Source organism: Sorex araneus, chromosome X (genome assembly GCF_027595985.1).
Source record: "Sorex araneus isolate mSorAra2 chromosome X, mSorAra2.pri, whole genome shotgun sequence".
Classification (NCBI taxonomy): Eukaryota; Metazoa; Chordata; class Mammalia; order Eulipotyphla; family Soricidae; genus Sorex; species Sorex araneus.
In genome coordinates this window covers 191,524,593-191,549,956 of record NC_073313.1, presented here as the reverse complement: position 1 = coordinate 191,549,956, position 25,364 = coordinate 191,524,593, and the positions used below count along the sequence as shown (strand labels likewise).

The following is a 25,364-nucleotide window of genomic DNA, read 5'->3' as shown; positions in this document are numbered from 1 at the left end:
GGTGTTGGAGATTGAATGTGAGTCAGCTGTGTGTGCAAGGAAGCACCTCACCCATTATAAGCTAAAGTACTGTAACTTTAGCTTTTATTTTGGTTCTTTCATACTGTAAATCCCCATAGATTTTTTTGTCTATTTCTGGAATTTCCACATAGCTTCATTGATCTCTTTGCCTGTGTATTCGCAGCAGGATCACTCCATCCATTTTTGGGTAACTCGAGTTTATATATATATATATATATGTATATATGCACACACATACATATATACACACATACATATATAATGTAAAATATATTGTAATCTATATCACTGTGTGATAGCACAGCAGGTAGGGCGTTTGCCTTGCATGCCGCTGATGCGGGTTCGATTCCTCTGTCCCTCTTGGAGAGACTGGCAAGCTACCAAGAGTATCCCGCCCGCACGTCAGTCTGGCAAGCTATCTGTGGCATATTTGATATGCCAAAAACAGTAACAACAAGTTTCACATGGAGACATTACTGGTGCCCGCTTGAGCAAATCAATGAGCAACGGGATGACAGTGGTAACAGTGACAGTGAATCTATATTACATATATAATATGATATGTAATATATATTATATATGTAGATGTGGACATACCTGTTTTTGCAAACATACATGATCAGCAGTGTAGTTACTTCCTCTTTGTATTTTAGTCTGTGCCTTTGTTTTTTTTTTTGGGTCATACCCAGTGATGCTCATGGGTTACTCCTGGCTCTGCACTCAGGAATTACTCCTGGTGGTGCTCAGGGGACCATATGGGATGCTGGGAATCTAACCCAGGTCGGCCACTTGCAAGGCAAATGCCCTACCCGATGTGCTATCACTCCAACCCCCAAGTCTCTGAATCTCTTAAATGTCAATTTCTTTCTCCAGTACTTTGTCTTCTTTACCATTTATTCGTGGAAAAAAACCTGGCCATCCCACCCTGATATTTTCCCCACTACCTGGATTTTGCCAGTTGCATTCTAGTGGCTTCTTTTCCATAGTGGAAAGTGGCCTATTACCACCTGGACTTGAGAGATACCTCTTGCTCCAGATTGCTCATTGCTTCTAACTTCCTTTTTTTAAAACAGTATTGTTTTCACCTTTTTATTACTTATTTATTTATTTAAATAGATCCCCGGGTAGTGTCAAAAAACTCCTGGGGTCAGGTTCAAAGGGCTGGAGCACATGCTCTGCATGCAAGTTCTGTCCCCAGCACCACATGGTTCCCTGTGGGAGAGACCCCCAGGCCCCTGGTGCCTTGTCAGAGGCAGCCTTCAGGTATGGCTGACTATGGTTTCAAAACAAAGGCAAAAGTTGTAAAAATATTCTGCAAGAGAAAAGTTTGAGTTTGCTTTACTCCTACCGAGACTGTCATCATAATTTCAACACAAAAAATATATTTCCTAAAATACAATAGTTAATGAAACAGTTTCTTTTTTGTTTGGGGGCCATGCCCATCAGTGCTCAGGACTTGCTTCTGGTTTTTTTGCTCAGGAATCACTCCTTGCAAAGCTTCAGGGATCACTGGAGTGCTGCGGATCGAGTCCTGTTTGGTCACATGAAGGCAAACACTCTACCCACTGTAATATTGCTCTGACCCACTAATGAATTTTTTATGTACATACTTAAAATCCAATATAATATACCTGCAATTTAGGTACTTAACTTTTTGTTGACCATATGACTTTTCTTTTAATGTGATATCTTACATGTATATACTTACTTGTTCTGAACCAACCCTTCATTCCTGTAATAAAACCCTATAGCCATGGTGTATAAGCCTTTATGTGCTTCGGGGTTAGGTTTGGTAGTGTTTGAGGAATTTTTGCATCTATTTTCATAAGTCGGGAGAGCCTGGCAAGCTCCACGTGGAGTATTCATATGCCCAAAACAGTAACAATGGTAGGTCTCATTCCCCTGACCCTGAAGAGTCTTTAATGTGTCACCATTGGGAAGGACGAGTTAATAGAGGCTGCTAAAATCTCAGGCTGGGACGAATGGAGATGTGACTGGGCCCGCTCGAGCAGATCGATGATCAATGGGATGACAGTGATACAGTGACAGTGAACTTTTTGTTGATTTTGGGTCCACCCAAAACAAATCAGGGCTTGCTTCTGGTGGTGCTTGGGGATAGAGTCCAGGCCTGCTAAGCATGTGCTCCACCTTTTGAGTTATTTCTCCAGCCAAAATTGAGCTATTTTTAAGAAATAAAAGTATTAAGAAGTTAAAAGAAAATTCTTAGAAGGTTGTTTTATGTGTTGTATTTTGGGGAGTGGGGAGAGAATAACAGTTTTACTGGTCACTTAAAATAAAATTTAAGACTGAAACTATTCAACATAAAATTCAGAAAGTGTATGGGGTGTGGAAGGGACTTCAGCTGTCAGTGGCCTGATGAGTTACGGTTATAGTTTTTTTTTAATTATTATTAATTAATCTTAGTTGTAACACTTTATACTCCAGTCAGTTTGGAGATTTTTTGCCAACACCACATTTCTCTGGAATGTGAGGCATGACATTTTTAGGGCCTGACATATCTTTGGGGTGCAGGAAGAAACCTGGCACCATTTGCCCTTGTTTCTCAGGTACCAGGCATCTTCCTCATAAAACTGCAGCGGGAGCATTGTTGTGTATCTGCAGAGACAGTGCCCGTGGGTCCCCCACACACCACGGGCACCCTTTGACTCTTAGTTGGTTCTGTGTTTCCAGCCAGAGCTGTAACCCTAGTTCATGACCGCTGGGGTAAATGCTTGTCTTTACCGTCTTATCAACTCCCTCAAGGAGAGCAATAGATCCTTCCAGGCAGGTGCCCTGCTCCTTAGGGCAAGCAGGTATGGCAGGAGAATTTGTAGCATACTGAGTTTCCAGAGCTGTTTCCCTGGCATCTGTCTTTGCTTTGAGATTGTGTCTACATCATGTCCTCCTTCGCAGTCTTAGGACGGTCTTTTTGATTTGAATATACAGTCACAGATTCTTATAGATACTTCCCTGCCCTGTTCTTTCCCTCTTAATATTGTTGCAGCAGCAGGGGATTGGGCACATGCTTGCTTGCGGTTCTTGTGCTTTGGGTCACCGGGGATTGCACATTATGTTGTGGTGATTGCACACTTGATCTTGATGCCCGACAGTATCTGGATGTAGGGTTATACTTCTCTCATTGTGGTGCTTGTGTCCTTGCTTGCTGTGTATCATACCCTTTAGTGGTGTCCTTCATCATTACCTTGCTCACACAGGGCTGCAGTGTGTAGCTGGAAATCTGGAAGTTGCCCGTGGCACTGGGGATCCCAGACAGCAGAACTGCCAGACGCAAGCTGCAGAGCTGCCAGGATTGACTTAGTGTATATGGAAGTACCAGGAAATGTGTTCATGGTCGCATGCTTGCAAAGCAAGTATTTCAGCCTCTCTGCCATCTTTGGGGCCCTGTCTGTATGCTTCTGATTTCTGGCATTTGGCACTAAGCTTTAATTTATGGCACCAGGCCTACCTGGTGTCCTGCTGAATCAGGTTGGCTGGTAGAATTGTAAAGGACAATGGAAGGATCATATCTTCTTTCCCCCCCTTTTTTGGGGGGGGCGTCAACGTGGGCTCTTCAAGCATTATTCAGAGGATATGGGGACCACTCCCATTGATATTTGGGTTACCAGACTGGTTATTCAATGTGGTGACCCAAGAATGTGCTGCTGTTTGGATCTTGCTGTGCTGAACACCACCAAGTCACCCTGCAGTTGCTTGGGGCCTCTAGGGCTGTACCTGGTGGTGCTGTGTTGGACCAGGTGTTGATGGGAATCAAACACAGGGCCTGTTATTTGCTTTCATGAGATCTTGACCACAAAGCGATCTTCCTAGACTTTTCTCCCCCCCCCCCCCTTTTTTTTTAAACCCTGAGATGTTCAGGTGCTTACTCCGGGCTCTGTGCTCAGAGATCTATCTCTCCTGATAGTTAATTCTTTGGGGAATCATATGTGGTTCCAAGTTTAATCCTGGAACCACATATGATTCCAAGGATTAAACTTGGAACCACATATGGTTCCATATGGGGGTGACTGCGTGCCAGGCAAGTGTCTTCACCCCTGTAGTATCTAGGTATTCTTGCACATTCTTGTCTGTCATTGCCGTGTGCTGGTTTTGGTGGACACAAACTTGATCTCTCCTTTTTTTTTTTTCTTTTTTGGGTCATACTCGGCGATGCATAGGGGTTACTCCCAGCTCATGCACTCAGGAATTACTCCTGGTGATGCTCAGGGGACCATGTGGGATGCTGGGAGTTGAACCTGGGTTGGCCGTGTGCAAAACAAATGCCCTACATGCTATACTATTGCTCCAGCCCCAAAGTTTATCTCTTTTTGTTTGGTTCCTTTGCTGAGGATATATACTCACCAATACCCCCCATCTCCAGAATTATTGGATTTCTACATTTCCTTCTAAGCCTATCTGTTCAAAAACTTGCCTTTTTAACTTCCATATTCAGCAAAGAAGTTGAAGTTAATAGAAACGTCTTCATTCTGAAATGGTCCTTGGCCCAAGATTGTTCTTCTCTGTTTTTAGTCTTGTGAACAGAGGAGTCATTTATAAGAAATGCTTTATGAGTTCATGTTGATATTTTCAAGTCAATCTAAGTTTATAAAGTTCTTATCAAACCTTCTCTTTTTCATTTTTATCTCCTTGATTCCACAGACAACTTTCTGGCTCACCAGAAGTGGGGATGATGGAGTTAGAATCCATCTTGGTAACTCACTCCTTTTCTTCCACGTTATACACACACAGTTCAAAATGAGTAGAGAGTCAAAAAATACATTGGTGGGTAAAAAACAGGACTCATCTGGGATTTGAACCCGGGACCTCTCGCACCCTCAGCGAGAATCATACCCCTAGACCAAAGAACACAGTGGGTAGGGCATTTGCCTTGTACTCGGCCAACCCGGGTTCGATTCCTCTGTCCCTCTCGGAGAGCCCAGCAAGCTACTGAGAGTATCCCGCCCACACGGCAGAGCCTGGCAAGCTACCCATGGCGTATTCGATATGCCAAAAACGGTAACAACAAGTCTCACAACGGAGACGTTACTGGTGCCTGCTCAAGCAAATCGATGAGCAACGGGATGACAGTGATACAGTGATATATATGTATATATCTGAAATAAAAGATTTTCAACAGTTTTCTTTTACAAACACTGAAAGACAAGGACATACACCAGGGGAAGAAGGTAACAAGGATGGATTAGACAAAGAGCAGAACAATGACTTAAAAAACAGCAGATATATTTGGGCCATGGCTCAGTAGCTGGATAATTCTAAGCAACTGGATAATTCTTGAGTGAAAAGGATAGATGAGGGAAGCCATAATTTCAGGAGTGAGTGACTGAAGAGACTCCTCATTACAGTCTTGCTGCAGAATGGATGAGAGGGACCACTCCACTTTCTCAGCATCACCTGAAGTTCGTGGGGGCTGTGTGTGTGGAGGGGTGGTCCTGAGGCCTCATCTCAGGTCCACCTAATTGACGTCTCTGGGGGTGAGCCTTGGGAATCTGTATTATGGCAGCTCCCCTGCAAATCTGAAGAATAAACAAAGGTTTATAGAGGTAAGACATTTAGAATGACCTTAGAGTTGCGTTGTGATCATCTGAAACAGAGTTCAGTGACTAAGTGGGGCAGAATCCTGCAGCTAGAGGATGGGATGGGAGGAAGGAGGTGGAGGAGCTGTGTTCGAGGATGTTTCTGAGGTGGACCAAGGTAATAGAGACAGGGGAGGATCTGGGATTGAGGGAGGTGGTGATTGTTAAAGTAGGTTGTTGCTTTTAACACCCTGAGAAGTTTGCCTGTCAGTGGCTAGAGCAGAAATGGTTCTCTATGAGAATGAATAGAGCCTGAGTTGTTAGGCTAGCCTTGAGCCTCGGGCCCACACTCTAGAGGGAAAATTTGGGGGAAGAATTTATTTATTTATTTTTTCAATTCACTCACCCAGAGTGATAGATAGCACAGCGGGTAGGGCTGTGCTTGCACTCGGCCAACCCGGGTTCGATTCCTCTGCCCCTCTCAGAGAGCTGGCAAGCTACCGAGAGTATCTTGCTGGCACGGCAGAGCCTGGCAAGCACCTCATGGCGTATTCGATATGACAAAAACAGTAACAACAAGTCTCACAATGGAGACGTTACTGGTGCCCGCTTGAGTATATGGATGAGGAATGGATGACAGTGACAGTGACAATTTACTCACGAGAAGATACACAGTAACAAAGTTCATGGTTGGGTTTCAGTCATGCAATATTCCAACACCATCAGCAGTTTAATTTTTGATGGCCCTATGAGGGCTTGAAAGTTGTCATCCTGATGAGATTTGTTTTTGTTATTATTTTGAATTAGTTGCAAAAGAGGAGAGACCCTCAGGCCTTTCATGTCTGGTTCTTCTGTTCTGATGGTCTCAAAGCAGAAGGGATGGAGGATCTGTTTTCTCTAATCTACATTCTTGGGTTCAGAACATTATGTTTCCTATTGTTTTCTCTTTCTCTGTTCCCTCTTTTTACTTATTCATTCCAGTGAAGCTCTCTTCTGTAGGGAACCTCTGAAAGGGTTTGCCTGGTATAAAGTGGTATTTTCTAGTTTTTTTTTTTTTTTCCCCTACAAGACTGACTGACTGAGGAATTCCCCTATGTTTGTGATTTTGTAATCACAGTCTGAAGTTTGCAGAGAGAGGACTGAGGTAACAGTCTTGTTCCACCCACTTTTTCTCCCTCTGCCTCAGGGTCTCAGTTTTGCTTTGTTTTTAATGCAGGCCAGGTTCACCATTTCTACCCACTTGGTTTTCTGCCTGTCTCCTGAGGAGTTTCATCTCATTCCTACATTTTTTTTCCCTCTCTACCTATAGAGTAAATTTGTTTTTACTGTGAATTTTCCTGGTTTTCTTCCATAGGGTGCTTTGGGTGGGGTGGGTGGGTCTTTGGGTTTCCCACTGGCTCTGTGCAAAACCTTTCCCAGCTCCCTCTCCCTATCTCCTTGTTTCTGTTGTGGTTACTTCAGTGCTAGCCTGTTCGGCTTGTGCACTGAACCTGTGTACCGAGCTCATTTTCTTTCTCATGATCATATTTATACTTTTGATGGATATATTTAAATGAACAGCTGTGCGTTTGTTGAGTCATACCACAATTATCTGATTCTGCTTTAGCTGCTCGACTGGCAAAAGCTTATTTCAAGCTAAGTTGTGAGAGAATTCCATTAATTGCATTCTAGTTGGGGGAGGGGAGAGAAGGAGGACCACTAAAGAGAGTCTTTTTAAAGAGTTATGGTAATTACTCATTCCATTTTATAGTAGAATGATTTGGTCGCTAGCTAGCTATTTAAGATGTCACCTGGAGAAACTTAATGGCTTAAACAACCAAAAAAAGGGTTAGTAATAACAGTTTTAAAGGCAAAATTTCCTGAAATTATTGATGAACAGATACTGTTGGTTGCTGGTGCTGGTATATTTCAGTAGACACGGGGTCTTCAAAAGACTTCTGTTCTGTAAAGACCAGTGTACTTACTCCATATGTCTTGAATTCATTGGCTAAGAGTTTTGTATTAAGTCTTCTGAATAGATAATGTATGATACAGAAGATGTTACAACTTACTTTTTCTTCAGATGTATTAATTGTTAATTATAACCTCTGATTGAATCTTTGGCTTCCATCAGCCAGATCTGTTTTTCTCTTGACACTTCCTTCGGGTTCTTTCTGGAGGTTATTAATAGACAGGGAAGTATGGCTTTCCAAATAGCGTCAGTAACTGCTAGAAGACTTGGGATGGGGGTGGCGGAGATAATACGTCAATTTCTGACTTGTCGGGCTTGTATTTTCAAGCTCCAGAAACGATCTCAGAGGTCACTGGGGATGGCTGCGAGTGGATCAGCTGGTGTCTGCAACTGGAGATGCAAGCTGTCCTTTCCAAATGGGATATTGTCCACCAGGGAGTTGTCCGATACACCCAGAGTCTGCCAGTCATCTTTTTGTTTGGCTGCTCCTCTTGGATGACACCCCTGAACACTGAAATCCAAGTTACAAATAATATGTTTTAATTGATCTCAGATGCCCAGTTGCTACTATATTAAATTGAGGACATGGAGTACCCCAGATTCATCAATCCCCAGTCATTTTTTTTTTCTGGGGTCTATAAACGCCCTAAACCTCTCTTTTCTCTCCCTACCGGAATTCCACTGTAGAATAGGCTAAGAGCTCAAGACAAAGAAGTTTTCATTTCTACTTTGTGTTCACTAGGAGCCAGATGTGCCAAAGTAACCAGTTCTGGGACAGGTCCTGACTCCAGTGCTGCTTCTGATTCAGTGTATCGGGGAAGGAGGAGTGGGATAAGAGGCCATGCCAATAAAAAACAAAGTCAGTAAAGTTAGACACTTTCCACATGGTGTTTCTTGCTCTGAAGGAGATAGGACAGGGTTGTGCAATGTAGGGCCAAGGATAGGGAGGTCTGTGGCAGAAATGGACTTGGGTATGGGTGGAATGAGGTGGAAGATGTATCAGGATAGGGTAGAAAGGGTGTTTTATTTCTTACTTTCACAGAAATACATTCTTTAAAGGAAAAAGAAAGAAACATGTTATATTTCTTTCATTTTCTTCACTTGTCTTTCCCAGTTATTCTAGGTTAATTCTATTAACTTTAGATCTGGGACAGTTGAGGTAGAGAGTAGGTACCAGAAACAAAATCATGGCTAGAGAGAAAGGTTTCAAAGGGCCTGTGCTTATAGGTCTAAGGGGCAACTTCAGGCAGTGTTGAAAATGAGACACCATCTAAATCAAAGTTTTTGGAAAGGAAGTATGGTTTTTAAAAATAGATTTTAAGGTACCTAAGTGTGTGGAAGAGGGTGGTGGGGGGGAATAGCATGGTTCTTACTAATAGGTAAAACAGTTGTTTCACACCCTCTCTGTAAAGTGGAGGGGGAAGATTATTTAATCCTCAGGTGCCTGGGAAAGTGTAACAAAACAGCTGGGAAGTTATGGGGTCCTATCAACTGAATACAGCAGGGAAGCCATGGCTATTTGATACAAAGGGAATGAAGTAGGAAAGGAGGGACATTTTTCATGTAGTCAAGTGTGTTGAAATAAAAACTAGTCTGTACATATCATTAAGGTATATGGGTGAGGGCAGGGGTTGATCAGAATATTGGAATGGCAGAAGCTTAGCTTATTTTTATTGTTTGTATTTATTGTAGGGGTGTAGGTCAATTTCATGATGTATACAATTAAGCTGGGCTGGAGCGATAGCACAGCGGTTGGGTGTTCGCCTTTCACATGGCTTACCCGAGTTAGATTCCTCTGCCCCTCTCGGAGAGCCCGGCAAGCTACCGAGAGTATCGAGCCCGCGTGGCAGAGCCTGGCAAGCTACCTGTGCATATTGGATATGCCAAAAACAGTAACAATAAGTCTCTCAATGAGATGTTACTGGTGCCCACTCGAACAAATCGATGAGCAACGGGATGACAGTGATAGTGACAGTGATACAATTAAGCTAAATTTACTGGAGATTCTTTTGTTCTTACAGAGTAGCCTCACTTAAGTCATTCATGTAATTAAAAAAAAAATAAAGCTTTTTCTCCACACCTCTTACCCCCATCATTTTAAGAATGGTACTGTTTTCCTCCCTTCCTTTTTCACACCATATTCTTCGTGGGTCCATCTGTCACAGCAAGATTGTTGTTGGTGGTAACTCTTTGCTGAAATAACCTGTAATTATTACCACTAACTCCAAGATGAGTGGATCTGGGGACTGGGTTTCAGTTCTATAGGACTTGTCCAAGAACTATTTGTATCCATCTATCACGAAAGATCAAATTGCATGCTAATATTCTGAAAGTGACATGCCACCAGAAACCTTCCAGCAGCCGTGAAGTCTATATAAAACCAAACCCTGACAACTTGTACATTGCCAGTTCAGACAAAGTGTGGTATTAAATATATATTTAACAGATCATTTGTGAATTGGAAAAAAAGACCATAACTTAATTTTTTTTTTCTTTTTGGGTCATACCAGGCAATGCATAGGGGTTTACTCCTGGCTCATGCACTCAGGAATTACTCCTGGCGGTGCTCGGGGGACCATATGGGATGCTGGAAATTGAACCTAGGCCAGCCACATGCAAGGCAAATGCCCTACCCACTGTGCTATCGTTCTAGCGCCCATAACTTAATTTTTATAGTATAACTTTGTTTTAGCTTTTCCTTTTTCTTTTCTCTTTCTTTTCCTTCCTCCTTTCTCTTCCTCCCTCTCTCCCTCCCTCCCTCCCTCTCTCCCTCTCTCCCTCTCTCCCTCTCTCCCTCTCTCCCTCCCTCCCTCCTGATATAACTGCCTTTTTTGCCTCTCTGCAAGGCCAGGCAGGTAGTTTAGAGCAAGCTGTTCTTGGGCTATCTCTTGTCTAGCAAGCATACAAAGCATACAAGCATAGGAGACACATACCTGTTGTCATGTGATGAATTTTTATTCCTTTTGGAGATGGCTGTTGTATATATACTTACCTCAAATTGTATGTCTAGATTTTGTCTTTCTGAGTCAAACCTTGTCCCATAATGTGGCTAACTTACACCCATTTCTTTCTTTTTCTTCTTTAAAAAAATTCTTTTTAATTAAAAAAAATTTTAATTGAATTACCATGAGATATAGTTACAAAACTTTCATGATTGAGTCTTAGCCACGCAGTGATCAAATATCCATCCCTCCACCAGTGTGCATTTTCTATCACCAGTGTCCCAATATTTTTCCCGCCACTCCAACCCAATCCTAGCCCCTGCCTCCATGGCAGTTACCTTCCTTCTTACTCTCTCTACTTTGGGGCATCATGATTTGCAATACAGATACTGAGATGCCATCATGTTTGGTCCTTAGTTTACTTTCAGCACACATCTCCCATCCAGAGCCATCCCTCCAATCATCATTGACTTAGTTGTCCCTTCTTATCCCAACTGCCTTCTCTCCAGGCACATGAGGCAAGCTTCCAAACCATGGCATGATCCTTCTGGCCTTGTCTCTATTGTCCTTGGGTGTTAGTCTCATATGATGTTATTTTATATTCTACAAATGAATGCAGTCATTTTATGTCTGTCCCACTCTTTCGGACTCATTTCACTTAGCAGGATACTTTTCATGTCTATCCACATATAAGCAAATTTCATGACTTCATCTTTTCTAACAGCTGCATAGTATTCTATTGTGTAGATGTCCCATAGTTTTTTTAACTAGTTGTCTGTTCTCGGGCACTTAGGTTGTTTGCATATTCTAGCTATTGTGAACTGTGCTGCAGTAAACATACAAGTGCGGATGTCATTTTACTGTGCTTTTTTTGCATCCCTAGGATATATTCCCAGAAGTGGTATTGCTGGGCCATTTGGAAGCTCAATTTCTAGTTTTTTGTGGCGTGTTCATATTGTTTTCCAAAAAGATTGGACCAGTAAATATTCCCACCAGCAATGAATGAGAGTCTCTTTTTCCCACATCTGCACCCACACTGGTTGTTCTTGTTCTTTTTGATGGACTTACACTATTTTCTGTCTTCATTTTGAAGTGTGAGTTATAAGAGAAGGAAAGAGTGGGGGTGGGGGATGATGGATAGATAGAAACCACTTGAGATGCTGGTAAGGACACTTATTTATTTCCTTGATATCTAGGTATTTTTTTCTGTGCCATGAGGAGCTGTAGGAGAGAGAAATAATCTGAGTTTATAGAACATATGCAATTTTATTTTAAGGTGAGAGATATAGAAAGACAGCATAATTGAAAGGTTGCCCACATACCTATGAATAAAGGTTTTTTCCTAAGAGGAAAATAAGGATGGTTCAAGTTTAGAATATGTAGAGATCTAAGAAAAAGTTAAAGATGACAAAAGCAGAATGCCATGGATGGCTAATTTAATGAAGGTTGGGAGAGTGGACTCTAGTCAGGTGATTTTGTCTTGTGTCCTTGAACATGTTACTTTATCCACCCATTTTCTTAGGAGGTTAATATTACTACTTTAGAGTGTTTGTGGGAGAGAAATTGAATGAGATACTGCATATGATCCCTAAGCAAGGTACCTGGTTGATTAATACTTGTCACTGCTGTTAGGGTGATGTCAGTGTAATGTTGACAGATACACAGAGAGAAAGCAGAATTATTCCTCTCTCCCCCCCCCTTTTTTTAATTCTCTACTGTTGATATAAAACAAATGCTTTTTTTTTTTTTGTCTCATGGAAGCTGCAGCATCGACAGTGTAAAGTTAACCCTCATACATGAGAGTTTATGTGGATGGTGGAAAGGTCAGTTAAAATAGTAATAGGTGAATGTACATCCTATCAGTCAAAATTCATGCTAACTTGGAGAATGTTACGAGTTGAAATGATTATAGTCTCAAGCAGATGCCTGTTGAATGAGTAGGTAGTGATCTGGGCAGTAAATTATGTGTTGAACAAATGGATAAACCAAAGGAATGTAGGCCACCAGGCCAGACAAATGAACATATTGTAGCAATGGGAAGGCATCTTAGTGTTCATTTTTCAACTTTCCCTTCATCCTCAGTATCATGGATAATGAATTATAAGCTTTGATAAAACTAGAATTTAGAAGTATCCTGCGTTCTTATAATAGATTATCAGCTAGATTGCCAAATATGAATTGCAAAGTTAATATCAAAATGCTTTGGAATTTTGGGGGTGGGTGGGCTGGGGGTAATGCATTGCAGTATATGTGTGACTTTATCCAACTGTAAAATTGTGATGAGCAAAAGAAGTGCCAAACTTGGTCTCAAGCCCACAGATGTTAGGAATTGAGCTAAACGCTAGCTACTTCACTGAATATCAGTTTGGTCTATAAATGGAGTTTGAAAAGTGTCCTGGGATTTGGAAAGTGGTTCCAGTGTGTCCTGATGCTGTCTCTTTTTTTTTTTTTAAAGTGAAATACCATATGAATATTTCTCCAGGAGGGTAGGCCTTGGACATTGTACCTGATTTAAACAGGGTGCTGTAGTTAACCGGGTGCTGTAGTCTGGAGGTGAGGCTGCCTATTCTTATTTGGAATAGTTATTTTCCTTGTGTCTGAAGTTTAAGCCATCAGACTGAGAGCAAAAAGTAAGTGGTTTATGCAGAAATAATGCCCTGAACCCTTTGCTTAATATCCTATAATTCCCAGTGGCCTTTGATTATCAAGGATTTGACTATAGCACCTATAGCACATCATATAAGCATTTTGTTGAACCTACAGTGGAGGAGTAGTTAAATTGCCTCCTTATCACAGGTTTGTCTCATTTAAAAGAAAAAGAAACAATAGTAAAATAAAAGTCTATCAAATGCAAGTCCTACATTAAAATGAAATCTAATGCTTATTTCTTTGGCTTACTGACTTCTTGATGTTAGTAAACCTGGGAAGAGAAACATTTTTGTTAGGCATCAGGTAAAAATGCTCCACCTAAAAGATCTGGTACCATCTGGTGTCTGGTATGGTAGAAGGACAGACTGTTGACAGAGGAAGGCGGTGGTTCTCTGCTGTGGGGTCCAAGATTCTCTGAATTTGAACACTTTCACAGGTATTCTGCAAGGTCCTTCTTCCAATAACATGTATGTATAAGGCTGGGTTTTCTGCATATGCTTCAACCAGTACAGCTTGTCCTAATATACTGAATACAAAACATCAATTAGCTTCTACCAAGCTAAACAGGGAGATTCGAAAAAAAATGCAAAACAACCCAGAGAGGTAATACAGTGAATAAGGTAATTGCTCTGCACACAGCTGATCCAGGTTAGATTCCCAATACCACATAGGCACATTGTACACTGCCAGGTGTGGCCCCCAAAAAGAACCCTGCAAAAACAACACCACTTTTTCTTTTTCTCTTTTTTTTTTCGGGGGGGGGGTGGCACACCTGATGATGATCAGGGGTTACTCCTGTGTCTGCATTCAGGAATGATTCTTGGTAGTACTCAGGGGACCATATGGGATGCCAGGGTTTGAATCCAGGTCAGCCGCATGCAAGGCAGATGCCCTAACCACTGTACTATACTATTGCTCTGGCCCCCACCACTTTTTCTCACAACAGATTTCCTTCTGAAAACATGGTTCTATAACAGTTCTTTAAAATAAATTTATATTAAAAAAGGAAAAAGGTATTTAAGAAATTCCCCATGTTAATTTTTAATAAATGTTGATAGATATAATCTACATAGGTAAACTCCTTAGGGTAGTCAATAATTCCAAGAAAATGAAAATACTTTTTTTTTTTTAAGGGTTCTTATTGGACCATACTTGACTATGCTCAGGGCTTACTCCTGGCTTTGTGCTCGGGAATCATGCCTGAGGTGAAGGTCAAGGAACCATATACAGTGTCAGGGATCAAACCCTGGTCAGCTTTGTTTGAGGCAAACACCATTCCCACTGTACTATCTGCCTGGCCTTTTAAATATTCTTATATTTCCTTTATTATTATTTTATTGTGACCAGGGTCCCATATATGTATGGTTGTTAGATGTTCACACCTTTAATTGTGGGGTACTTTGGGGATGCCAGTAAATTCAGGTACCAGTAAGTTCTGCTTATGCATAAATAGGTGTTCAATGTGAGTGGAAGTGCTATTCTCATACCTTGCTTTCCACATAATAGCTATGGTGCTCACATGTCTTTTAGTTGTTCTTTGGGGTTTATGTCCTTTAGTTTTGATTCTTGCACACTTCTTCTGCAGGCCAGAAATCACTTTCCATGCTGAGAATCTCAGACACCAAAGCTGCCAGAGAGAGCAGAGAGCAGCAGAGCCTTTAGTAGAATGTGCCGTGTACATGGCAGCACTAGAGGTTGAACTCAGTTGTTTTTTCCTATGTTTTACATGAGAGTGTAGGTACTAGAGTTACTAGTTGTGTTTGTTTATGGTATTGCTGTACAGCTTTACTGCACACCACTGGCCACTGAAGTGCCTAGGACGCTCCACTTTTGTTTCTCTTTCGCTTGTGCTATTTCCTTCCTTTTCCTCAGCCTATGGAACTCAGTCATAAGCATGCAAGGCAGTGTGCTCTAAGCCACTGAATGAAAATCATCAGTCACCCCAAAAGTTTGAAAGTCATTAAAGGAAAGCATCTGTGCACTTTTTTTTTTTTTGCTTTTTGGGTCACACCCGGTGGTGCACAGGGGTTACTCCTGGCTTTGCACTCAGGAATTGCCCTTGGTGGTGCTCAGGAGACCATATGGGATGCTGGGAATCGAACCCGGGTCGGCCGCATGCAAGGCAAATGCCCTCCCCACTATGCTATCGCTCCAGCCCCCGCATCTGTGCACTTTACAACCATGGCTGTTCTCATTTCAACATAGCTCCCCTTGCTCCTGTCCCCCAGTTTATCTGAAACTCCTTAGCCAAAATACTTGAGAGCAGAGAAGTAGAAAATAGACTTTCTTTTCTTTTTTTCTTTTTTGGGGTCATACCTGGCAATGCACAGGTATCGCTCCTGGCTTTGCACTCAGGAATTACTCCTGGAAGTGCTCAGGGGACCATATGGGATGCTGGGGATCAAACCGGGTTGGCCTTCTGCAAGGCAAACGCCCTACCCATTGTACTATCACTTCAGCCCCTGAATTAACTTCTAAAGACATTTTTCAGATGTATTTTAAAATTCAAAATAGATTATTGGGTGTTCAAAGTAGGAATCTAGCATTTTGATTTTTCTTTTTTTTATAGCTAAAATGGATTGAGTGATAGCACAGCAGGTAGGACGTTTGCCTTGCATGTGGGCTACCTGGGTTCGATTCTTCCATCCCTCTCGGAGAGCCCAGCAAGCTACCAAGAGTATTCCGCCTGCACAGCAGAGCCTGGCAAGCTACCTGTAGCGTATTCAATATGTCAAAAACAGTAACAGTAATGGATGAACAACTGGACGACAGTGCAGTGCAGTACTATAACTAAAATATAAGCAGGAATTTATTCTGATGTTCTCTTTTCTATGTACTCTCACCCCCCCTTTCCTCTTAAGGATGCGATTACAACATTTAAAAAAAATCATATACTATAATTACCGTTTTCTCCAGGGTGTCCATACACCCCTCTGCCACTGTCTCTGTGTCTTCATATCCCCATCACCTTGATAAGCTCAGTTCAGTAGATCAGTCTTGAGGTTCTATTTAGAGCCTTTAGCCATTTATTATTCCTGCACTATGTTTCTTTATAACATATGAGAGATCATTCTGCAATTTTGTGTCTGTCCCTCTCCTGGCTAACTTCACTCACCCACAGGCCAGGAGAAAATAGTTCTCACTCATCTAACTTACCTGACAAAGGGTTAATATCAAAGACCTATAAAGCACTTGAAAAACCTCATAGGAAAAAATTACCCCATAGAAGACTACTTGCTGAAATAACTGCTCAACAGCTATCGATCAGTGTTTCTCAACCTTTTCCCTACTGTGGTCTCCTTTGACCTCATTTCCTTTATATGGAACCCCTGTCCTGGGGGTTGCCCCGTTAATCTCCTGCTACATTTTCTCCTGGCCTGTGGATGTGAGTGAAGTTAGCCAGGAGAGCTTCAGACGCAAAGGGGTGCACACACCCATTCCCCCTTTATGTCATTTTCACCTGTGGTCCCTTTAAAATTTCTTGGTGCACCCCCCTTCCTGTTGAGAAACTGCTCTCGACAATTGAAAATATGACAGCCAGTAAATGACACCTTTTTTTCCCAAAGAATTTTGGCAGATAATAGTAGATATATTTGGGGATTGAATTTATAACTCATCTCCCCCCTATTTATGAGCGTAAATTATTATTTTAATTTAGCTTGTGCAATAATAGCCTGTTAAAAGGTATTTTGGGGCATGCATATTTGTTGGCTTTGTGACGGGGGAAAAATGCCAGTGGTGATTGTCTTTTAGACTGTTTTTTTTTTTTTTAAATAGTGAAAGGATTCTTAATTATGAAGCCCAGAGCTTGTTAACTGCTCACTTTTATTATTGCCTGAAATTCTGGAGATTAAAGTTACAGAGATGACAAATGTCTTCATTCTGTCATTCCTTTTCAGGTATGTACATTAAAGTCCCCACCTAATGTCATCAGTAGGTTGGTGAAACTGAGAGTTTAAACAGGATGACATATAACAAAAAGCAGATCCTGAATAACATCGTTTCATTCCTGGCTGGGGTTCTCTTTGTTTTGAGGAGTGTTTGTATGGAACCCAGGGCCTCACACATGCACAGTTTATGCTGCACCACACCAAAGTCACATCCTGTCCCTGAGATTCTTTCTTTCTTATTATATTATAACAAAAACGATGCTGGAAAACTGGCATTGTTTGGCAACCTGCTGTATGAGCTTGTGTGTTGAGGGGCAGGTGGAGAATGCTACTTGGTTAGAATTTAAGCAAACTGAGCTGGCTGATTTAGGGGAAAGTTCTAATTCAACTAATATCAAATGTGCACCAAACTTGTCTCTGTCAGTGAATTGAACAAAATCGATTTTGCCATCATATAGTTTGCAGTTGAGTATGGAAAACAGATAATCAAAAGTACAGATACATATGAATATGTAATTATTAATTATGATACATTTGGGGGATGAAAATCAACAGAGTGGTATGTGAGCATGTAATGAGGGCATGTGAGGGCTTAGGCAGTTGATGTATAGCAACATGTTAGACTGGACTTTGGGAAAAGGGCAGTCTTGTGCTGTCTAAGGCAGGAAAGATTGAGGATGGTTGTTGGAGTGTCTGAGAGAATTCAATGACAAAAGAGTGGGAAGAACTGGGGTGTGGAGGCGTTACAGTTATCATCATAAGGATCATGACAGTATATTTGTACCCTCTTACATTTCTAGTGCCTAGTACACAGTAGGTGATCAAAAAGTTATAAGTTGAGGAAGAACTGGGAATTCAAAGGCAAAACTGAGGATGTTTTAGTGGTTTTCAGAGGCTTTTGATGGTATCTCCTGTCAGTTAAAGGCTTTTTATTTTTTTGGGCTTACATCTTCAATATGTATGTTGGTTAAAAGTTCATATAAGTATATATAGAAACAGGAATCTAAAAGATTAAGGGTGAAAATTTTAAGTTATTGATTGATACTCATGATATCTTATTCAAAGGCATTCTAGATGTTTACTGCTTGTGATATGGTGGATGCAAATTCTTTTGGGGGAACATGGGAGGGGGTTTGTTGGTTTTTTTTTTTTTTTTTTGATCATGCGCAGCAGTATTCAGGGATCACTCCTGGCATTGCTCAGGGGACCATATATGACACTGGGGATGAACCTGTGTCGGTTGTGCACAGTTGTATCAGTGCTTACTTACTATACTGTCCATTTTTCAAATATTTTTAAACAATCTAGTTTGTGAACTGAATGTTAATTGTGCTTCTCTAATATAGTGATTAACAATGAAACACAGGAATATAGTTGTTGCCTCATTGTTTTTTTACTTTCTTCTAATGCTTTCATTGATAAAAATCTGGAGTTAATTGGTCTTAGAGCACTTAATGCTGGGAAGTGCTTGTTTCCATTATAACTAGTCAGTGTAACGTAACCCTCAAAACTGGAGTGTATGCTGTGCTCATAATAAACCATGTCTGTCCTTTTATATTACGTTCCTTCCACTCTTTCTGAAATACAGTTTCTTTAGAGTGTGATGGGAAAATCAGAGAGATCAGATAAAGGCTCATTTTATGTATGGTTCTATTAATTAAAACATTTTTTTTAAAAGATCAAGAGTTTGTACTGGCATCCCCTACTTTAGTGATCTCTCTTGCATGACCTTTGAGTGTGTACCATTTTAAGAGACAAGAGAAGTGCTATTATAGACTGAGATAGTTAATGGGAATTGGACCAGTAGTAGGGGGTTGGAATCACTACAGATGAAGATGGTTATTTAGCCTCACACCTGCCTTTTGAACTAGATCTTGAAACACAGCAGGAGGGATTCGGGTTAAAAAAGAGGGCATTTGGAGGAAGAGGGAGCCACAGTGTATGCATGTTCAAAGACACAAAGAGAAGGTGGTGATGGAGGAATGAGTATCTACTTGTGAGTGCCATTAGGACAGTGATGAAGCATTTGTATGTCAGAAATAAGATCTTGCTAGAGAAAATTCCTATGTGAACACAAAACTATTAATGATTATTACTGTAATAAGCATCCACAATTAAAGGGTCTCATCAAAGTTTCACAGGCTTTTAAGAAAATGTTTTCCAAGTCTTTTGTACCCTCCTTCCTCACCTAATATTTAGAGAAGGCATTTCATTTGAAATACAAATGAGTGGTGGTAAGATCAGGTTGGGAGGTATGGACTAGGTAGTCAAGTGATTTTAAGAATTTGATTTTAAGAACATAGGTGAGAAGATATTCTCATCGTATAGCTGTTATTAACAGGCTTATTTATTTTTGCTTTAAAGCTGTATAAGTAAGTTAGCACAGTAACCTATTTATTAAATCTTTCTCTTTTACCATCCAGAAAGTCACAGCCAGTCAAAGGTCTAATTAAAAACACTCCGTTTATCTTGAGAAACATTGGTCGACTCAAATGTGTATTATATTCCTAAATTTTACAGAAACTATGCACATGAAAAGTTACTTTTCATAGTTCTTAGCTTGAGAAAATTGAGTTCCTGCTGACGTAGTTTTGTGATAATAGCAATTCAAAATTTATGTCAGGTATCTTACTTTTTTTTGGGTTATAATTTTATATGTTATAGACTTACCAATTTCTTCCTGTCTTGGTTATGGCTATTCTTTGTTAAATTTGAGACTAATGTAAGCATTCATTTCCATGTCAGATCTGAGTTATTAAGTTATAGGTTTTTCCCCCATCCTGCCTTGCCCTTTTTAGGCTATAGGATGAAGTAGTTTGCTTTACCTCCAATACTTTAAAAGGAATAGACTCAAATATAGTAATTTGGCTTTAATAATTCAGTCAAGCAATCTTTCACATCATGTTAGAACAGACTATTCATATGTCTCAGAGTTTTAAATTTACTGCCAATTTCGCATTTGATCAGATAAGAAAAATTCAAACCCCAAATCCTTTAGGAATGTGTAGTCTTAAAGCTGAGAATTTTTCATGTCTTTCTTCAGTTTTTTGTAAGAGGGTAGATTTTAGAGAAAGAAAGTCATCTTAGAGTGACTACCTGTAGAAGGTAAATCCAATGACTTCTTAAGGTGATTATTTAGATTTGTGCAAAGGGTACATGTTTAAATGTACTAAGAAATAAGGCAGCATATGCGAGAGAGATTTGGAGGAAAGGTCTTGAATGGCAGTTTGAAAATGGTTTGCTAAATTTAATTTGTCTTTCTGCTGTTAATTTTTTTAAACTTATGTCTGTTTTCTTTCCACAGTTGTACAATGGTAGATGGAGTGATGATTCTTCCTGTGTTAATGATGATTACTTTCCCTTCCCCTAGTATGGAAGGTAAGTGGCTCTTAGTCACTTAGTGTAGGATTATTATATTCTATATTACTTGACTTTAAACTAGTTTCATCTTAATTGTTTTTGATTTAAGACTCCTGCTCTCCTTTTTAAAATTTGAACTTCACCTTTAAAAGCATTTCTTGAGATTTGCAACAAAATTGAGAGGAAGATACTATGATAACCATTGTCCCACACATGCATAGTCACCCCCATTATCAACATCCCCCACTAGATTAAAAAAAATCTCCCACTTCAGTAAAACCGAATAAACCTATACTGGCATATCATGACCCACAGCTTACTGTTGTCTCAGTGCTGTGCATTCTGGAGGTTTTCACATATGTATAATGAAATACGTACATTCATTTATCATAGTTCTTTGAGACTCCATGCCCTTCCCTCGGTATAGCATTAGTTTCTTCTGATATTAAAGACTACCTTGGTTTTCATTTGATGTCCTGGGTGGACATGTGGTGTAATCATGGTAGAAGCAAAAGACCGGAAAATAATTGGTGTTGGAAATGCATTATGTACATGAGGGGGCGGTAAAGAAAGAATGGGGGATAAAAAAAAAGGAAGGGGGCATTATGAACAACCAGGCCATTGGTGGTTGGTTTTTTTTTTTTTTTTTTCTGGTTTTAGCCTTTAGCTTCCCAGAGAATTCCACAAATGCCCTCTTAATGCCACAGTGAAGATGCGTAGCGAAACCAGTTAGTCTGGCTAAAATGGGAAAGATCCCACCACCATTCAGATACTTTTAAATATGGAAAAAGACCACATTTTTTTTATTTGTAAGATGTAATATGTATGTGCTATTTTAAAATATGGACTCTCCAGGGAGTGCTGCCACTAAAGTGCTCTAATCACACCCGTGGTTGCTTTAGTCCTGTCTTCTCTCTGTGAGTCAATTTCTTGTGAACTGTCAGTAGCCTGTTCTATGAAAAGATGCTTTGTTTCTACATGTTTATTAAGAACTGGGAGGGAAAAACCCCCATCAGTAGCCCCCTTTCATTGTAATTGAGTAGATTCTGATGCATTCAACATTAGTCATAAAGCAAATGTTAATTACAAAATACTTAACCAAAGGTAAACAATAGGCCATGTAACTGAAAATCTTTGTTCGTTCTCATAGGGTGTCTAGTGCTAAACAAAAATGATCAAGTTTCAGAATTCAGGAGGGTTGGGTTCCATGCTGGATCTGTGGGTTCCATCTTGGCACTGCACGATGCCCTGAGAAATCCTAAACACTGCCAGGAATGGCCCAAAACAAAAAAAGGGGAGTCGACCCATGCTTGAGGTTATGACACATTCCCAGTTGTGCTTCAGTGAAACGAAGTGACATTGTTGGGATACAACAAAAAAGTCATAGATTTTATTCTAATACATTTTGTTGGTTAGTATAATTTTTTTTTCTTCCTCTTGGTCTTTCAAATACTGATAAGATATGGTAGCACTTAAAGTAACAGGCCCTAATAAATAATTTTGTTTTTTTTTTTTTTTTTGCTTTTTGGGTCACACCCCGCAATGCACAGGGGTTACTCCTGGTTCTACACTCAGGAATTACCCCTGGCGGTGCTCAGGGGACCATATGGGATGCTGGGATTCGAACCTGGGTCAGCCTGGGTCGGCCGCGTGCAAGGCAAGCGCCCTACCCGCTGTGCTATTGCTCCAGCCCCCCTAATAAATAATTTTGGTACTTTGACTAGTATGAGTCTACTTTTTGTTAGTTTGTTTTGGTTTTAGGGCCATACCTCGAAGTATTCTGGGCTTAGTCCTGGGTCTGTGCTCAGGAATCACTCCTGGAAATGCTTTGGGGGGTACATATGATACATGACAGGGGTTGAACCTGGGTCAGCTACATGTAAAGCAAGCACTTTACCCATAGTACCATTTTCTAGTCCTAGTACAAGTCTACTTTTTAGAACATTTCTCGGGTTTTGTGGGACCTTAGGTGTTTAGGTCAGAAATATTCCAAATGCGTTTGAAAGTACCGTGTATCATTACTACTGCTTTGATGATGATAACAGGTAATTTTAAACACGTGTTTAATATCTGCTAGGCCTTTAGTTTACTACTTTATTTTATATAATTTTAATGATTACCCTAATGGGTTGGTTTTGGGGGCATTAAATTTTGAATTTACTAAAACTCTTATGTAAGGTTACAGGCAACACCTTGTGGGAAATACTTGAGTGATAGGTTTTCAGTCATTATTAATCCTTTTAGGATTTTGCATTTCTTGATACCTTAAATTAATTACTGCCTTATTTATATTATGTGTGGCCTGTGCGTGCTAGAATCCAGCTTAATCCAGCTTGCTTGTTTGAGTGACGGAGGTTAGAGTTTCTCATAGCAAATGATGTGGCCCCCTCACCTGGATTTTTTTTAAATATATTTTTAAAAATTTCTCTTGTGTCTCAAACCAGTATATATTTATCATGTTCTTTATATATAAAACTCTAACTGCAGGAAGAGTTTATTTGCTCTCACAGAAAGGAACACTTGAATCCTAGTTATTCATATATCCTTCCCTTTCTTTCCCATTAATAGGACTAATCATGCTCTAATACTTTTTCTTTTAGAATTGGGGGCAGGCCATTTTTGTTTCAGAACTCTGGCTTTCCCTTTGTCCCCATGAGCAGGTATAAACTCTGACTCAGTATGTAAAAAGATACATTGCTTCTTCAGAAATATTCCAAAGCTCTTATGATCCACATTTTATTAAATTTGCAAGCCATATTTAGATTTTATTATAGCTTGGAAGAATAGACAACTAGTTTTGTTGCAGGAGATTTTGATCTGTCCTACAGAAGATCACTAAATCCTAAGTTATTTTCTGTGTTGACTTGATTTTCAGTATTTCCAAAACCATCATCGCTCAGACTTTCCAGCCCAATTATCCAATGGGAAGGGAGGGAAAGAAGGAGATTGACTTCAATAGACTTTTTGTTAACATCCACAAAGGTACCCCTCTTTGCCAATGGGGGTGGGGGGAGTGGAGAATGAGTCTTTCTTTGAGTTCTTCATAAGCAAGGATTCTGAAAGTTTTTGAAGGGGTGAGTGAATGTAAGAGGAACATCTTAGCATTACATTTATTGCTCTCATTTCCCCGCTATTTTAATTTATTCCTTTTGTTCAGAATAAAATATTTTTTACCGACAAGTTACCAAGTGAGACTTTCACGGGAGAGAGATGAAGTGAGCTATTTGCCTCAGCTAGAACCTGACATCTAATAAAGCTGCACGTTTTTTTTTAGGGGGTAATGACTGGGGGTTGGGGACTGTGTGTCAGCCACCCTGGCCAATGCTCAGAAGCTATTCTTGCTCTATGCTCGGGAGTGACCCGGCAGTGTGCAGGGGACCATATGTACTGCTGGAGTTTCAAACCAGGATCACAGCCACATGCAAGGCAAGTGCCTTGCCTCCCGTGCCATCTGTCTGGCACTTTCTTAAGAGACTGCTTTTTTGTTATCAAACTCTCTTACCAAACAAAAGGATGATGGTTTCATGCAAGGTGAGTGAGGACAAAGCTGTCGGCCTTTCCTTCTTGGAAAATGTTTTTGCAGGTGATGGATTCTTAAACTCAAGCCAACATTCAGCCATCGGTTTTGGAAGGTGGGGCGGGGGTGGGGATGCTGGGAATCAAACCCAGGGTCTTACACAGCACATAGAAGCTATGTGCTCCTCTGCTGACTCATCCTGCAGCTACCACCCTTTTAAAGTCATATTTTAAAATGTTCGAATTTGATTTGTTTATATGTAGCAGTAGATATGGAGAGGACTCAGAAATTCTCTCAGAGTCAGATATTGACTAGCCAAAAAACAACTCCAAGATCCAAGCTTATTAATGTTCACCTTGTGATCCGTTGTGTGGGCATGACAGTAACTTTAAGTGTCTCACAAGGCAAGGTCTCGAGATGGATGCTACCTGTCTTTATGGAAAAGTAACTGAAGCATATTTGTAGCTGTGTCATATATAGAACTTATTAGTCAGATAAAAATTAATACAGAGGACAGCAAAACACATTTGAAGATCAGTTTGCATGCACCTGGGAGAGAGCTCAGGGCCTCGAGCTTAGGCCTTGCATGTGGAAGGCCAAGGGTTTGGTCCTTGGCACTTTGTACCTTTGACCCCACGGTCCATATTGCTGGAAATGCCCCAGGGCCCTGAGCACTGGGGGATTGACACCTGTCTTGGACATCCCTTCTTCCCCTACCCAAAATTCCTTTGGAGCTCCCCCAAACACTGCTAACTGCCCTCTGGAACTTTTCTCAGCAGCCAGGCATGGCCTTAGGGAAGCTTCTGTAGATAATGATTATATATAACAGTCATAATTACTCAGAACTCAAGTCCATTCCAAGAAAGTGTAAGACTCGGCATGAAGTGACTCAGCCAGGAACATTTTAAGAGTTGGACCTAATGTACAACATTCAGAAACACTTTAGATGAGGACCTGTACACTTCTGGAATGAAAATTTCATGGAAGAGTGACTCTACTATATTTAATATACTTCTTTTCAAACTTAAATTCGGTTTTCTTGTTCTTTTTTTTTTTTAAGAAGATTGAATTTTATTCACATGAACTATTTAATATATGGTAATCTGGTAGGTTTTTTTTGAAGGGTATTTATTTTAGGCACTGTAATTTACAATACTGTGAATGATAGGTTTTATGCATAGAACGTTCCAGTACCACACCCATCCTCCACCAGTGTTCATATATCCCTCTTCCGCAGCTCCCTCCCCCTTCAATTCAGGCTTTTGTTTTGTTTTTTTAGTTAAAAAGAAAAGCATGTCTTGAATTTTTTGAATTGCTGAATCATTTTCACTATTTCCAAATAGGTCATAATCCATAATTTTCAAGAGACAACTCAATCTACTCTCGAGGGACCAGTCAGTGTCCAGAAGGCCCCGCTGCCCTCAGGTGATCTGTGCAGGCTGCTAACTTGAGGTCATTTGGCGTTTACTCCAGTCACACTGGTCCAAGGCCTTTTGATTTGAT

General features: G+C 40.5%; 1 protein-coding gene across 4 annotated transcripts in view; it reads left to right on the top strand.

Annotated features, from left to right (window-relative positions):
• ACVR1 (activin A receptor type 1) overlaps nucleotides 1-25,364 on the top strand; it is a 139,102-nt gene that overhangs the window by 62,904 nt on the left and 50,834 nt on the right. For all 4 annotated transcript variants that reach the window (XM_055123059.1, XM_055123056.1, XM_055123057.1 and 1 more), the window contains one exon: nucleotides 20,289-20,362. In XM_055123059.1, the coding sequence (XP_054979034.1) occupies nucleotides 20,296-20,362 (67 nt within the window). In that variant the 5' untranslated portion in view covers nucleotides 20,289-20,295. The remainder of the gene's footprint in view (nucleotides 1-20,288; nucleotides 20,363-25,364) is intronic.